We start from the raw sequence: 16,166 nt of genomic DNA, 5'->3' as shown, positions 1-16,166 counted from the left end.
AAATTAAACTTTGAGCTTGCCAGATCATTAGGCGGATCTAGTTGGTAATGATTTTTTTTTTAAAACTTAAAGGTAAAATCTAATGCGCAATCAGTCACAAAATAAGTAGTAGCAATAATTAGATTCTGAACAATACCAATCATATTATATCATAATCTAAACCAGTATCTTATTATTTCTTATTTCATATGAAAAGTGGAGTTAACTGTTTGTTTTGTGTTTGTTTTCGTATATAACGATGTTTTCAGTTTGATAAGGCTCATTATAAAACTATGATTAAATAATCCGATCTACATTATTTCATGAAGGATCGTAATTACACTCAGCGAGTCGGAAAAAGAAATGATAAGGACAAACCACATACCATGTTAATGATCATTAACGTAATTATAAAACATCATAAAAAACACCACCAACAGCAGAGTTTTGCATGATACGGAGTCCAAGAGCTCTTTCTTCGTATTACTTTCAGAAAACATAATAATAAAACGGTGTCTATTGAGTTATGAGTTTTTGTTCTGAGCATTAGCGCCAGTCAGTGCTTATTCCTCCGTGGTTAATATGGCTTTTTCTTGGAGATGTTATCCATGCTTTTTCTCGGGTACAGCTTCGGACAAAGACATTACAGACTGTCGCTATCATTCCTCTTTATTTTATCTATCCAAGTAAACACATCTCGGTCTTCTTACAGAGATCGAATCGACAACTATCCATTCTGCCACTTCACTCCAGAGAAACAGATTCCTATCTTCTCTGCTCCTAATTTTTTTTGACAGTTTACAAATGTAGCGTGCTACGGAACATAGGATATTATTACAGTATACAATTTAAACCAATTTGGGAAAAAGAATTCTGACGATGTTTTGGGGACTTTCTACAATACCCAGTCACGCAACTTGACCGACAAATGATACCTGCATTTGGCTTAATTAGGCTCATCCATGTTTAAATACTGCTCATTGAGATGACATTTCGTTTAATGACATCATTAGAGTCTAAAATCAGATAAGCTGTCCCTGGAAACATTTACGACGTTGCGTAATAAACCAACTCAAGATTTTCTAGAAGTATAAATACACACTTTCAGATTAAAAAAATGCATTTTCTTTATTTGGCTTTGCTTGAGGATAACTAAAGAGGACGATTCGTAAGTAATTTTTTTTAACTTATCAACATCCCTTGCGTATTTTGTGTGTATAAGCTTCCCATGTCTACATTTCATTTTTAGAGCATCATCGTTTGACTTAACGACTAACTAAATGGCCTCAATCAATTAAAAAGTTAGCATTTTATCTCAAGTGTTATCCCATTCGTAAGGAGTTTAGGAGACGGGAGATTAGTTTATATAAATAACTCCACAAAATACCTAATTAACCTTGGCAGCTGGAATATTGCAGTGTTCTATAGGCAATAGAAACTGTAATTCAAATCTGATAAAGGCAATTCCCTACAGTCAAAGATTCCTTCATTTCTTCTATAACATACAATCTACATACCTTTTTTCTGAGTTGATTTAGTTAACAAATTTATATTGGAGAGGATCGTAAATTGTTCTGGTTTCCATATTAAAAAGAGTAATTTATGGCAGTAGTTAAGATAATTAGAATGAGATATTGGTGTAACGTGTTGTTAAACACATTTTCTTTTTTTTTTTTATTTGCGAAGAGATATGTATCGCGTGGCAGATTTGAATCGCATCCCAGAAGTTTTAACATATTTGTTTGTCTGTTTGGAGTCAAGAAAACATCTAATTTATCTTATATTGCAACAAAACGAAAGAGCTGCAATGTGAAAATAAAATGAAGTGAAATTCTATGACTAAGACTTCCTGATATACTTTCCCCGTAACTCTGATTTTGATGCAAGTATTTTAAGATAAAAAGATATTTAACTTGCGAATTTTTACATCATTTGTATTGTAATCAGAATAGAAAAACACCTTACCACACACGCGGAATTACCGCTGCACGTGTCTTGATAAATGTTTCATATACCTTCTCTATTCTCACGTGCGTAACGGGATCGCTTGTACTATATGGGTAGTTCAACTAACCCTATAGATGAAAAGACATTGGTAAGAAAATGTCTGTTTTGAGATAATCTGGATAATAGAGGAAATCCAACGAATTGTAAAATTAAATACATGATAAACCAAGCAAAGTCTTGTCAAAGTACAAATGCTATGACATCCCTTACACTCAATGATGTTTGCATGATCTTACTGAATTTAGAAGGTTGAAGGTTCTAAGACCTTTCAGCGATTTGAACAATTCGCTTGTACAATTCAACGACTGCTTTCCGTTGATAACTTTTCAGCGAACCATGAAGGGAGAGGGTTATTCACTAGATATGCATTCACATATATTATAAATATACGTGTGATTTATGGCTGTCAACTACTAACGCCCGATACTGTTATATTCGTTCGATCGAAGATTCCTTGCTATACGTAGCACGTATAGATTCCTGTACGTGCTACCACTGTACAATTCGTCAGTCAATCTTATTTCCATATTTTACTCTTTATTTCTATTACGACAACGATCTGCTATATTGCGAATTATTATGCTAAATGGAGCCATTTTTGAATTCGCCTATTCAGTGTATTTACGAAGAAATCTGTTTTTCATCACAAGATTTATCTTTCGTGATACGACAGTCTTTCGTCATTATCAACTTGGAGCCATGCAATATGCATGTATAGAGTACGTGACATAAGCTTTCAGCCGCACGTCGGCTAACAGATCGTGTTCGTTTCCGAACTCTCCATGCCTGTGATTGATGCGTTCAAAGATCGTCACCGGAGATAATTTCCACTGAAGAGCGCAGTCTGCAGTTGGTAGATCGCTTCCTGTTAGATTGCACTAATCCATATCTTGATGATAAAGTGTATTTTCCAACTTGGAAAACCACAAAATTGGCAATAAACTGATGTAAAAGTAATTAAATGTTTGAACGAAAAAACAAACTCGATACACGTCTTAGTTAAAATATCACCAAAACAAAGACTCATTATTATTTTCCCCCCAAATAAGTGAGCTGTATTTGACAAACACAAATTTCCTAAACCTGGCGAACTTAGAATGTTAACACTATTTGTCATTGAAATACTAGTATCCGAGTCTCACGTCAATAGTACTTATCAGCGAATATCAAATAGTTTTACTTCGGTCCAAAATGTGAATGTTGGGGGTTTTTTCCAGTCATTAAGATAATGTAGATAAATGACAGAGACGCAAATACGTAAAACATTTTATCATGAAACATCCATCATGTACTAGTATATAATCACACATATAAAACAAATGTGATCGGCTGTAATGATTATACGTACATGTACTTTTATTTTCCCAATTGTTGTATATGAAAGAATCTGTTTATCAAAATATTATATAATTTAAAAGAGAATTTTTGACAAGAGAGAGAGAACGGAATTGATTTTTGTTTGTTATCTATTGATAGCTATTTTAAAAAGAAATTATGGTTAAATCTAGCTTGGGCACTTAATTATCTTGAGATTTCTCACTTTATAGGTAACCTGCGTAAAGGAAAAGTTACAAGTTAACAGACCAGTCATCATCAGGGTAAGTACTTTTATTTGATACTAATATGAATTATGTACACGCTATGCACACGTTGTTTTTGAGTGTGAAACCCCAACAACTAACCACGTGAGGTAATTACTCCACGGTTATCACTTCCTTGACACGTCGCCCACAGAGAATTAGCAGGAATTGACCAAAGAGGCTTATGTGACAAAAGCATCAATAAGATATTCACATTTTTTCGTTATCCAAATGATATTGCTTCACGCCCTAGTGTCAACTCGCCCAGAAGTCGCCGGTTCGAAATCCATCGTTTTCAACAATTAAACAAATTTCATTTCATTTGTTTTTGAGAGGTACAGTGAATATGGCTTGTTTTCAAAGATTTGTTTATCTTACGATAATAACAAATGAAGTCCAACCAAATATTGTATTGTTCAGAATAAATTGTTAATAGATGTGATTTTGAATTTAACGAGGCCGGGTCTAATTTGTTCTGCCCTAGATTTTTTAATGAAATTTTTTACATGAATTTCTACTGATATAGTTGTTATTTTAAGATAAAAAAAGAAGACATTTACCGTTTGTTTAAGGGGTCATCTCAAAGTTTGTTAATTTTTAACATAGGACCCTATGGGATTTTGCATAAGATGTATCAATTTTGCATATTTTTCACATATTTTTTAAACTTCTGTTCTTTTTCTGTTCTACATATTAAAATTATTGCTAAAAGGCATCAAATGGTCAAATAAAAAAACTCTCATTTACGTTTGATCCACAATATAATATCAATTTTACGCATCAAACGAGCTATTTTCAACAAATTTCGTTGAATATCTGCAGTTGAAACTATCACGCCATGGCGTCAACAAGGCAAAAAGATGACGTCACAATACAAATGAAACGCTGCGCGAAAGCGTGCGTACTCGTTCTGTTCTCAGCCTCGTTAAAAAACAACGACAATGATTTGTGTCGCTGTAGACCCATGGCAAACCTTTCCAACAACCCTTATATTTGTAAACATGCAAATGATTAAAGTGGACATCTCTGTATCGTAATGAATCGTTTCAATTCTACAGTAACCTAACATGTGTTGTGCTTGTACGCACTGTCATTTCATCAGGTTCAACATATATTGATTTCCTTTTACGATTTTAATCATCTGATTTTTCGTTTTCGAGAATCAAATTATTCTCGTACAATTAAATAATTAAATAATTCCAAGGGTAAGCTTAAAAAAAACCCATAATACTTTGCACCCTAGGATCATGTTTGCAACCTGTTGATTTTTAGCCGAATAACCACAAAAAAAATTGACTTCGAACTGAATAAGTAAAAGTTGTGATTCCGCCTTTAGATAGATGTACATCTAAACGAAACTACCAATGAACTGTTACTTCTGTGTGGCCAAAAAAGTGCTGGCAATGTAAGGAAAATTGAAAGTTGTAAAGATTTAATTTAATACGGCACTTCCTCTAAGATTAACCATCTGATCAAGGTGAAGGAAATGTTTAATCTCAAATGCATTCATATTTTGTGTTAAGGAGGCATGTTTTAGAAGATAACTTGGTTAGGCTATTCAAAGTTCTAGTAGATGAAATATTTCAAATTTTATAGAGGAAGATGCATCACAAGAGGTTTCAAATCTTGTGTGTTATTTTCTTTTATAGAATTATTGATGTCAATTATTTTGTAGTCGTGTCAGCCTTTAAGTGTTTTAATCTTATTGATATTCAATTATAAGCCCACATTTTTACAAGAACCATGTTTTCATGGAGATTTTTATTTTAAAATGAGAAGCAGTTGTTTCAATATAAAGGTACGTGCATTAAGGTGATAAATAATTAACATAGAATTTGCTTTATTAACTTTGATCTTGATTCACTTACCACAATGTACACGCTTTTGCCAAAAATTGAATAGTGTCTTGTTGAAAAACAATTGCAACTCTCTTTAATTTATTTGGATTACGAAAAGAATCATTAAGCAAAATTTTACTAAAAAGATTTGTATTTAATCTTTAATTCGGAAGAGGTTCTATCCACAGTCTTTACATGCACTCAAAAATTGTTTGTCGTTCGTTCGTTCAAAAGTATGGAATGACACAGGGAAGCCGGTAAGACAGTGATCCAGTCGGTGATATGATCAGCAGGCAACCAGTTTCCTGGGCGTGATTCTTCTACACCTTAGGGGTGGATAACTAAAATCAGATTCAGACATAGAGGCACAAGTTTATGTTAAATAACTACATATCAGAAATCTAAGCTGGAAGGTTAAATTTAATCTTTAATCTATTGATTCGGCTTTTATTTACATCATCTGAATACGATGGTCAATGATACTGGAACTTTTTGGTTAGATTTGCTCTTTTTGTTTCTATTTATAATAAAACAAGCCGGTTTTCCTTTTCGTAAATTCAGACAACGGTGGCATGAACGAATTTATTGTCTTATTACGTCTGAAAATTAAATACCCTCATAAAGATGCTGCAATTATCAACCCAGTGTTTAACTTTTCATGACTTAATAAAAATACAAAAGTGACATTTTTGTAATGCATGTTTCTGTTTATCAGGAATTCCTCAGACTGAGGTTTAATTAAGTTGAAATATCTTAATCGTAAACCTTCTCATGGTGACAGAAGGTGGCTAATGGTCTTTCTAAAAATCGGTTAATAAAGCCTTGATAGATATAGTAGATAGTCAGCGTACTGCTCAGTATCATATGAATTTGTCAAGCATGTGTTTACTAGTATATTAGAAATATATTAATTACGATATATTGCAATACAGATCGCGAATGGAGATAAAAATGTCCTATCTGGCTTATTTTATTCCTTAATTAAAATCTGCAACAGACAACTTAATTAAAAAGTCAAATTATTTTTTTTTTTACGTTTTTGTTAAGTAATAAAATAGGTCATAAAGGAGAAAAAGTTCATTTTAGAATATGAAATTTCATGAACATCTACATATTATCTTATTGATTTGGTATCAGTAAGAAATAAAGTACTCCACGTTATTATCCAATAATATCCAAATTATCCGTAGTGCGTGAGCATATCAGCTACGAAGTTACCCGTATTACGTGAGCATGTCAGCTTTAAAGTTACATGATGCTATCACCAATAAAGTTACCCGCGTTAAGTAAGCATATCACCATGAATCAAAACAATTGAAAGTTTGGTTTCTATATATATTAAACGAAAATCTGCAAATGTAACTCCTTTTAAGCGCTTTGAACACATTATCAACGTATGCACATTCGTTTGGTAATGAATTGGTTTCCCCCCGTATATGCACAAGAATCAGATGTAGATTTGAAAAAGAAAACAAAAACAAAAGTAGAAAGAAACCCTCTCCGGACATGGACTGGAGTAAATCTAAAATAAACTGCCTTATGGTCAAACCTACTTTTGGTAGCTGTATTCCATGAGAGAGAGAGAGAGAGAGGAGAGAGAGAGAGAGAGAGAGAGAGAGAGAGAGAGAGAATACTTTTGTAATGAGGGCTTTTTTTTAAATCATAAAGATTGAAGTTAACAGCAGATTTATCATTATAGTTTAATGTTTTTGCAGCAAAGTAATATTCTTAAAACTACATCTCATATTGCTTTGAATAATGTATGTATTTGTACCGATTTAAACGATTATAGTGTTTATGCCTCGCAACAGCGTTATAGTCACCGGGTCGTCAATCTACCATTACCGACAACGACAGCTTAACGTAATGGTCTCCAAAGGTACATGTATTAACATTTGAACCATTTGCTCTAAGATAACTACTTTCACATCGGGAACTTGTATAAAGGTAGTCCTTGTATATTATTTAAGTTTGCTGAAGACTTGGACAAACTGAAATTGTTGTTGCAAGGTTTGATAAAAAAGATGCAGTATTGTAAAAAACTAAAGCGGTATTCAAAAACTGAAGTTTCAATTTCTGTCCATATATGCTACACTTATAGTTATAGGGTAAATAGAATACTGTTGTGATTTTGTACTACATGCACTCGAAAAAAAATGTAAGATGAATTATTAAGAACAGCTCAAATTTATCATTTATTTGTGATCAATAAGGCGATCCTATCGAAAGACCCCACAGCAGAGTAATCATACATTGTATGTCAACAGGTACTCATAAAATAATTCGAGATTATTGATGATCATGTGAAATGATGATGGGTCGCAGCAGCATTTTTTTTTTAAATTTGGACGCAAAAAGGTGTTGCTCGTGTAAAATTAAGCGCCAGTGGCCAACTTAATATTTATGAAATTGATACCGCCCTAAAACCGCATGAGCGAATTCGAAACAGCAGCGAGATTTTGGATCATCTGTTATTGTAAACATAAATTTATGCAATCGCATGGTCAATAATTTGAATTATAGTTCTTTCGGAAATGTTCATCAATTTCAAAATCAAAAGTAGATTTGATCGCGTGTTGAACTTTTTTAACTTAAAGGGTATCAAAGAGCAATAAAATAAAACAAAATTTGATCAAGTTACAAATCAATGAGCACTGTGTTTCGAAAAAGTAATATGATACCACCAAGGTAGGGCTTAAAAAAATAAATAAGTTCAGTAACGGCTTTTCTTTCATTTATGTGTGTATGTTTATTAAAGCTTTCCATGTTCATACGAAGTAAAAATTGGGTATTATTCATTATCTGTTATAAAAAGTTAATATCGTTTTCAAAAATAAGACATCTAAAACATGATATAAGTTTGATAATGATAAGATAATGATCAACGAGTTTGTACATTATTACAGGAGCATTAATATCCAAATCATTTACGCAATTTCTAAGAATCGCATAATGATCAATGAATGTACTTAAAGGGGACCGATCAATACCCATTCCCATCAGAACCCAGTGTCAAAGGATTGTCGATCACGCAGGTAGACTCAGAGGATATGTCCGTCGAAACAGCGTGTATTTCACCATCTTGTCAAACAGCTACGGAAGCCAGATATAAAACTTATCCCCTCATTGGTCAGTTGTAGATACAGAGAAGATTTGACAAGGAAACATCCAGCTGTCGATTCCTATCCATCATCTAGTCTGTCCAATTGATAGCAGCCTATTCCCATTTCATCTGGTTATTTCCCAGTGTACATGTACTTGTCAATTGATAGCCGCCGTGCAGAGTCACGTGGACGATGTGCTATTCCGAGCATACATTTGTGTGGGTTTTTTTTTTGTTCAAGGTTCGGTTTATTTCTGCAACACGTGTAAATGCGACTTCATTTTGTTTAAACCATCCGATCAATGACAAGCACATTTTTAATGGGCAGTGTGATTTTTAAGTTTCAAGTTTCTGACCGCAACACGTGCGAGATATAAATCTTAAAATTTTAATTTAATCGACTGAAAAAGTTAATGTCATTTTGAAATGAAAACGATTCTGTTTATAATCGGGTTAAATAAGCTTTGCATTGTTATTGCACACTTGTACACATCATATACACTGTATAAAGAATTATTTCACCCGTTTCATTAAAAATATTCACAGATACGGTAAAAAACTTTGATCGACCTGGAAACTGTTATCTTGCAGGCATGCTATTCCCAAAAGTGTTTCTAAAAGCCTGCGAATCACAAACAAAGTGATCTAAATCACCAACATTGATCCAAAAATTGAATTCCCCTAAAGTCTGAAATCAGTTATTCTTGTAAAAATGTGTCTAACAAGTACTTTCCGCAATTTTTGTAGCTAATCATAACGAAGATCAAACACAAAATCAGCTGATCTGGTCAACAAGTGAAAATTGTTTATTGATGTTCATTGGCCTAGAGCTTCAAGTACCAGTCTCCAACGTCTGAAGTACGAAGAACAAAGATTGTAATTATATTGAAGCTACAACACTAATTAACAATCAAATGGGATGAAAAATATAAATAGCAAAAAAGATTATGGAATAAAACCAACCTTAATAATTTCTCAATTCTTTGCGGTTAAACTACTTGATAGTGTAGAAATACAACTTGTGGTCTCTTCAAAATGTCTGAGTAGGACGTTGGGTTAATGTTTCTTTTTTGATTATTGAAAAACAAAAATCCAGACCTTTATGATGCGTGCCACTGAATCGATAAAAAAATGGGGGATCCCAATACAACAACCCTTTTATAATGGAAATGTACTTCTGAAAGTGATTGAAAAATGTAGTAATTTGTATGCAAATAAATCTTTTATTTGTTTAAGATCTCGTACCTTCAAAATCCAATTTATAACCGTGATTCTGCTCAAGTTTTCCTGTTAAATATCTTGTATTTTGAAATTGTAACGGATCGATCAAGCATCCACTGAAGTTTTAAGTGCCTTTTTATGATGTCTACTGATTGTCCTTTTCGATATGAACAATTTTCGGCCTTGGTGTTCATCAGATATGGTTTATCATTCGTATATAAACCAGTAAAAGGATATAAAACTCATGTAGATAACGCTTTTCCTGCATACAAAGTCATCCGTTGTTCGAAAACTGATAGTATCGAATGCTGACTTATCAGTACTAGAAGCTGTCAGAGAAAAGTATAATTACCCCTATTACCGACTAAGGTGTTTGACAAACTAATATACCAATTGTTGATAATTACACACTTAAAGTTACTCGTATTGCCCCACGGTTGTCATGTTTCTTATAAATGTTACTGCTGGACGAAAACGAATGCAATATAGCTTCTTTCTCTCTCTCTCTCTATCCGTCTCTTTAGAATCACAGAAATTTATTACATACTACTTATGGATTATTATCATACAAACGCGCGCGTTGTTGGTGAAATAAACCTCCTATTAAAACTTATAAACGTGTCAAAATTAAAGGATGGATAACGACTAATCTTCGTTTTTCAGGTGCCCTTTCCAGCTAAATGATCAACAATCGCAACAAGCAATCCTTCTCTGGGGTGTTCGAAAAGAAATAAGCGCTTGCATCATGAAGATGATCATGTTGAGAGACGGAATATTCTTAAATTTGGTTTTTTTTTGTTTCTATTTTTTTTTTTGGGGGGGGGGGGGGGGGTACGGACTCCGATGATACAATGTCGGATACAAAATCTACATTACATCGTTTAAAAATCGTCAACCGAAATGAACATGCAAATTAAAGCGATAGCACAGTCATGTGCATTTTGTAACGTTTAATTTACATATCTATCCACTTACTAGTTAACTTTTTGTTTTTAATCAGAACGCGAAATCACCGTTCACATAATTAGCTATTATCTATTTCTATTTTAACAGCTTGTTACAATGTCTTTAAAGAAAGGGATGTTAATGTTTTTCTCTGGGAGGAGGGCCTTTAATTCTTTCCAGTTATTTAGTGCAGAGTATTACCATAAATCCAAATGTCTCATTTAATTATCTTTCTTTAAAGATATTTCCCAAGCCTTTTCCCGAGCATCAATCCTTTTCTTCGATGAAACGTATCGATCCAATGTCTACTTTCTTCGAGACCTCCAACACCCATTTTTTCCTCCTTTTCATATGTTACTGGATATAATTGCTGATTCTTTGCCTATTATTTGAATGCTCTGTCTTGAGTCCATTTCAAGAAACGGAATTAGAAGGGCGATCCTGTATCATGTCTTTGATTTATGACACCTTTTAATTCATTGACATAGACATATTCATCATTTTTAAAGAGAAGAGGAAAGGTTGTTTACAAGTAGATTTACGGCTTTTGCTCGTCTTGTTTGGAATAAAACAAAAACCGTAAAATAATATACTACTTAAGTCAAACAATCATACTGCAAACACAGCAGGGGTTTTGGACACGGTTCAGACAATTTTTAAACGAGTTGACTTGAAATCGGCCAGAACAGAAATTAAAATAATATGCATGTACTTTATAGTTAATCAATACTCTTAATTAGGATTTTTTTCTGCGAGATATTTTTACAGAAATTCAGCGGTCACCTCAGTATAAAATATTCATGTAAAAAATCATATAATATAGTAATACATTTATCGTAATTTCACATGCGAGAAAAAATGTTACTGGCCCGTCGGCAGGTAATGGGAAATCTACGATTTTGAATCTGAGGGCTTCAACAGCCCCTTGACGACGGACTAAGAAAGAGAAAAATTACGTGTAGATATACGATCTATAAACAACACACTATTCGGGTTTGGGCCGATACCAACCACTTTGGTTTATACCGGGCCGCAATAAAAAGAACGGTTCGATATTCTTCATGTTTCCCATCTTACAAGTGAGATGATATGCTTTTTATAAATGTTAATCAAGACTCTATAGTTTAGACATATATTTATTTATGTAGACTACCATTATCAGTTACCTTATCAGTGATAAAATTCCTGTTAAATACCATTGATTCAAAAAAGAGAGATAACTCTTACACGTTTGTGATTTCTATATCTATAGATAATGGCCGTCCGCATTCCAAATGTTTTTTTTTATTTAAATTTTTTTAGGGGGGGGGGGGGGGGTCGTAGCACCATGTATAAATTCAGTGTTATTATCATACACTTTCATCAAGTAAACTAAACCGGTAAATTGCTGGTTTTGGCTAATGTATAAAGCCTGGTTAATTCGTTTGGGACATTAATTTGTATCATATTATGCGGCGTGACCTGAATCGTCGAGAGCTGGATAAACCAGGAGATTTGGAGTGATCAGTTGTATTAGCGTTTTATGCCATGTATTGGAACTTTATCAATATCCCGTGTTGTAAATGATGATCTGCATGTCAGTGATAAATGCAAGAGTTAAACTTGTAAATCCATCATTTCTGATCCAATCTCAGTAATTTTTACATCCACGAATCTAATAAACATTCGTCAGATTTCTGACATAAAAAAAAAACTCCAAAAACTATGGAACCGAAGAAAAAAAATTCGATAGGTTGTGAAACAATGGATCAACAAAATAATTGGGGAAGAAATCAAACACCATCTACTGTCAGGGTTCGGGGTAATAAACTTTTTTATGTGACTTGCTTGAGTGAATATTTATAATGGGCCTATTTTTTAAAAAAGGAAGCAGAAACAGAGGTGAGCTCATTTCCTCTCTAGAAAACAGTATGCATGAATATGGCAATTAAAATTGCTGCAGATGTGAAGTATGCTGAATGCTATATATCGTTCCAACAATATTGAATTTTACATTTCATACTCAGATTTGAAACTTCAAAATATGCTTTCCGTTGCACAAAATTGAAAACAATACAGCTGATCAAATAACACGTTTGTGGAACGTTTATTGGATTTTTATATTTAAAATTACGAATGAACACATTATCTGCATGAGCATGCACAGCGATTTCATTTTGGATAGTTAAGTACATTATGTATTCATGTCGAAATGATACAGCTTTCATTTTCCCCAGTTGTCTTTTAATCCATATTTAATTTGTTTCACGAAAACTTCATTGTACTAACGTAATAAAATTACCCGCGTTTAGTCCGCGAGATAAGGCCATAAACAACATCAAACTGTCCCTATCTTGACTTTGCTAGACTGGCCACGGGCGTCATTTCTTCTTTATAGCTTTTTTTAAAACCTGTCACTCCTGTATTTTTCTAAGCGGTAAGCTCATCAAGTACAAATTGAGCATGTCAATAGCTGCAGTTGTTAATTTGTTCTGACATCTGCATATGTACTTTTCTTTCGGTATCAGGGACAATAAAGAGAGAGCATGACTTCGAAAGTAGCAAGCTTTCAGCAATAGACACGGTTCTATATGCTATTTACAAGCTCTAAGCAATCAACTCTTCCCTTACCCGACGTCAACAAGGCGTGATCAAAGAAAGCAGACTACTGTTGTCTAAGAAATGAAATTGACACAACGCTGTCAGAAAATGTACGCTATGTAGCGCATTATATGTCATAAACTTATATATAGATCTTAAGTGATAACTACTGTTAATATTTGTTGAAATAAGTGTAAATATATTGTGTGTTAATTTCACACGGACAAACTCATCCACCCTTAACGCACACATTGACGTGCGCGCGCAAGAATATATAAATGACAGAAATCTGATGATGATCTCAAGCACTAAATGAGTTTCATCAGTTAGGTACTTTTTGTTAGAATAATTTCATCTTTCATGCATAATGGATGACAGGAGAATATTTTTCTTTCATATAATTGATCTGCAAAGGCGTTGGTGTATTTTATCATATATATATCTAATGAAGCATAAAAGAAAATGTCTGATTCTAATACACATATTTAAATGATTTTATTACTTTCTTTCATTGAATCGCACTAAAGTCCCTTAAAACTTTACAAAATGCTTCAAATAAATGCAGCATGCACCGGAAACTGCGAACACCGTTCTGTAAATAAAATTGTTTGCTGATCAATAATGTGTTTCATTATCTAGTTTTATACCTTTTCATTGCAGATCACCTGAAAGATACACATTCCCCCAAGCCAGGTAAGTGATTAACTTAGCAATACATTTTTTGGAATATGAAAACTTTGGACCTTTATTGTGGTTTGAATGTGCAGTAACCCCCCTATCTGAATCCTTGCGATTATCATAAATGTAATTAAATTATGAGTGACAACGCAAATGATAAATATTGAGCAATATGGTGAGACGACTTGCTCCGCGCGAGATTTGCTAAAAGCTGCCGTTGAGGTTGCATCGGGATAATAGAATATCGAGAAATATAACGAGTGGTGATCACGCGGCTCGTAGAAGTAAGAGTGGGCATTAATGTGAGAATTTTAGCCAGCCTCATGGAGGTAAGATTTGTTTTCTACAACTATCTGCCGACGCATATTGAGGTGTTAATGACTCAATGATTGATTATGAAAAAAGGGTTTTTGGTCCGTGGATGGTTTTTTTTTTTATTTTAATTGTTTCTCTAAAATATTGACGTATATTGAGAGAGAGAGAGAGAGAGAGAGAGAGAGAGAGAGAGAGAGAGAGAGAGTCCATGATTTTTTTTTTCTAAAATGTCGTTTGAAATTGACTGAAGTGTTCTTAATTGAAATTAGAAACTTAAGATAAAAAACACAAATGACAAACACATCAAAGTAAATATTGATAAAAAAGTATCAGGTTGATAATGAATAATTTATGAATGTTTTGAGCAATTTTGAAGCCTGATCGAGGATTGATTAACCTAGTGAAAAAGAGTATTTGATCAAATATCTATGATTTCCACTGTCAGTACTTAAAATACTGCTTTATTAAGTTTGCAGAATCAATTAAAGACTTATTTACAAATGAAAGTGAAGCTTTTAAACAGCTACATTCGGATCACAACCAAGCTAGGCTATAACAGACAAAGATGTGCTTTGTTTTCTAAGAGTACGAGTGGATTCCACGTTTTCTTTTGATTTCTGAAGAATACACAGCTGTTTGTGTATCACGGTGCAAACTATGTAAGTACTTGTAAGTTATGATCGAAATGTCAGAGTTGCTAGATTTGAAGTATTTTTCACACCTAGCTCTTTAAAGCATCATCCGATCCTCTTTTGTAAATAGTTGTAGTTATTTAAGGATGTCTAACCTGTACCTGAAATATTTTTGTAAATCGAAAACAACTCAGTATGCAACCAAAGAAATCAATGTTTACCATTCAAGGTATCCATTCCGATTATTGAAAATGCACTTATTTTAAAAATAACTTTGATATTAAACGATATAACAGCCATTATATTAAAGCAACATATTCATAGTTTACAAGATGGAAATTTGGCGACATCTGGTATCACGAAAGTTTAGTCATGCAGGTTTACCAACTTATATAAAAAGTGTTACTCAGGACATACGACCCAACGAGTACACTGGGTAATAAATATTTGATTGGATTAATTAGGAAAATGTTTGATGGACGGAGTAGGGTGTTTTGTTCTGACTTTTTTTTTTTTTCAAACACTTGAAAACCATTATTTACGTGCTCGTGGCATGTCAATTTCTTCCATTTTTGTGCGTCTTTTTTCTTTCACGTCATCTTGGGAGTAATGATTGATTAATATACAATATACATGTATATGATAGTACTCTTCTGCATGCTTGTTATTATGTGCCATAAAGGTCAATTGTTTAAGACTTATTTGAACATACATGTAGCTGATCAGAAATTGATATGGCTTATTTTTACTACATGTACTTCCTTATATTATACAAATACAGTTTGTTTTGCATAGATTGTGTGTTGAAAGAGCTCGTGTATCATCGTCAGTAGTAAACTATAAAAGGATATCGATGTTAAAGTTTATGGATCAGAGACTAAAGAAAAAAAGCATTTTATGTATCAGTGCACATATAGCCCATGGGAATTTTTTGTTCCATATATAATTAAAAGCTAATGTGAACTTCAAAAGCTTGTCATTTTCTTGATAATTGTTACTCATAGCAAGCAGCAATAATATAATTTTATTTTACAGTACTCATTCTAGTACTTCACTGTTGATCATAAGAATGTGAGTTAATGTCTAGAATGGTTAACATGCGTATTTTAAATGCTTTGATGGAATTTGAAAGTCAAATATCGAGTCACAAGCAGGATACAGAGTTTGAAATTCTTTGTTTTGTAAACAAAGCTCGAGTCTGGTTATTGTTACATATGTTGCTCTCTTTCGTTGAAAATATAACTTATGAACACACTGAACCAGTTTATCTTGTTTGCAACAAGTTATT

At 33.3% G+C, this 16,166-nt stretch overlaps 1 protein-coding gene across 5 annotated transcripts in view; it reads left to right on the top strand.

The window, feature by feature from the left end:
- The window catches only part of LOC105342138 (allatostatin-A receptor), a 43,725-nt gene that overhangs the window by 11,042 nt on the left and 16,517 nt on the right, over positions 1 to 16,166 (top strand). For 2 of the 5 annotated variants that reach the window (XM_034456528.2, XM_011449000.4), the window contains exons 2-3: positions 3,534 to 3,584; positions 13,914 to 13,946. Coding sequence is in view for 1 of the 5 variants with exons in the window: in XM_011449068.4 (XP_011447370.3) it covers positions 14,255 to 14,260 (6 nt within the window). In the remaining 4 variants the exon portion in view is untranslated. Of the gene's footprint in view, positions 1 to 1,061; positions 1,148 to 3,533; positions 3,585 to 13,913; positions 13,947 to 14,101; positions 14,261 to 14,743; positions 14,906 to 16,166 lie in introns of those variants that run through there. The other 3 variants (XM_011449029.4, XM_011449068.4, XM_034456530.2) reach the window with 3 other exon arrangements.

This window comes from Magallana gigas, chromosome 7 (assembly GCF_963853765.1).
Source record: "Magallana gigas chromosome 7, xbMagGiga1.1, whole genome shotgun sequence".
Classification (NCBI taxonomy): Eukaryota; Metazoa; Mollusca; class Bivalvia; order Ostreida; family Ostreidae; genus Magallana; species Magallana gigas.
This window is presented reverse-complemented; position numbering and strand designations above follow the sequence as displayed.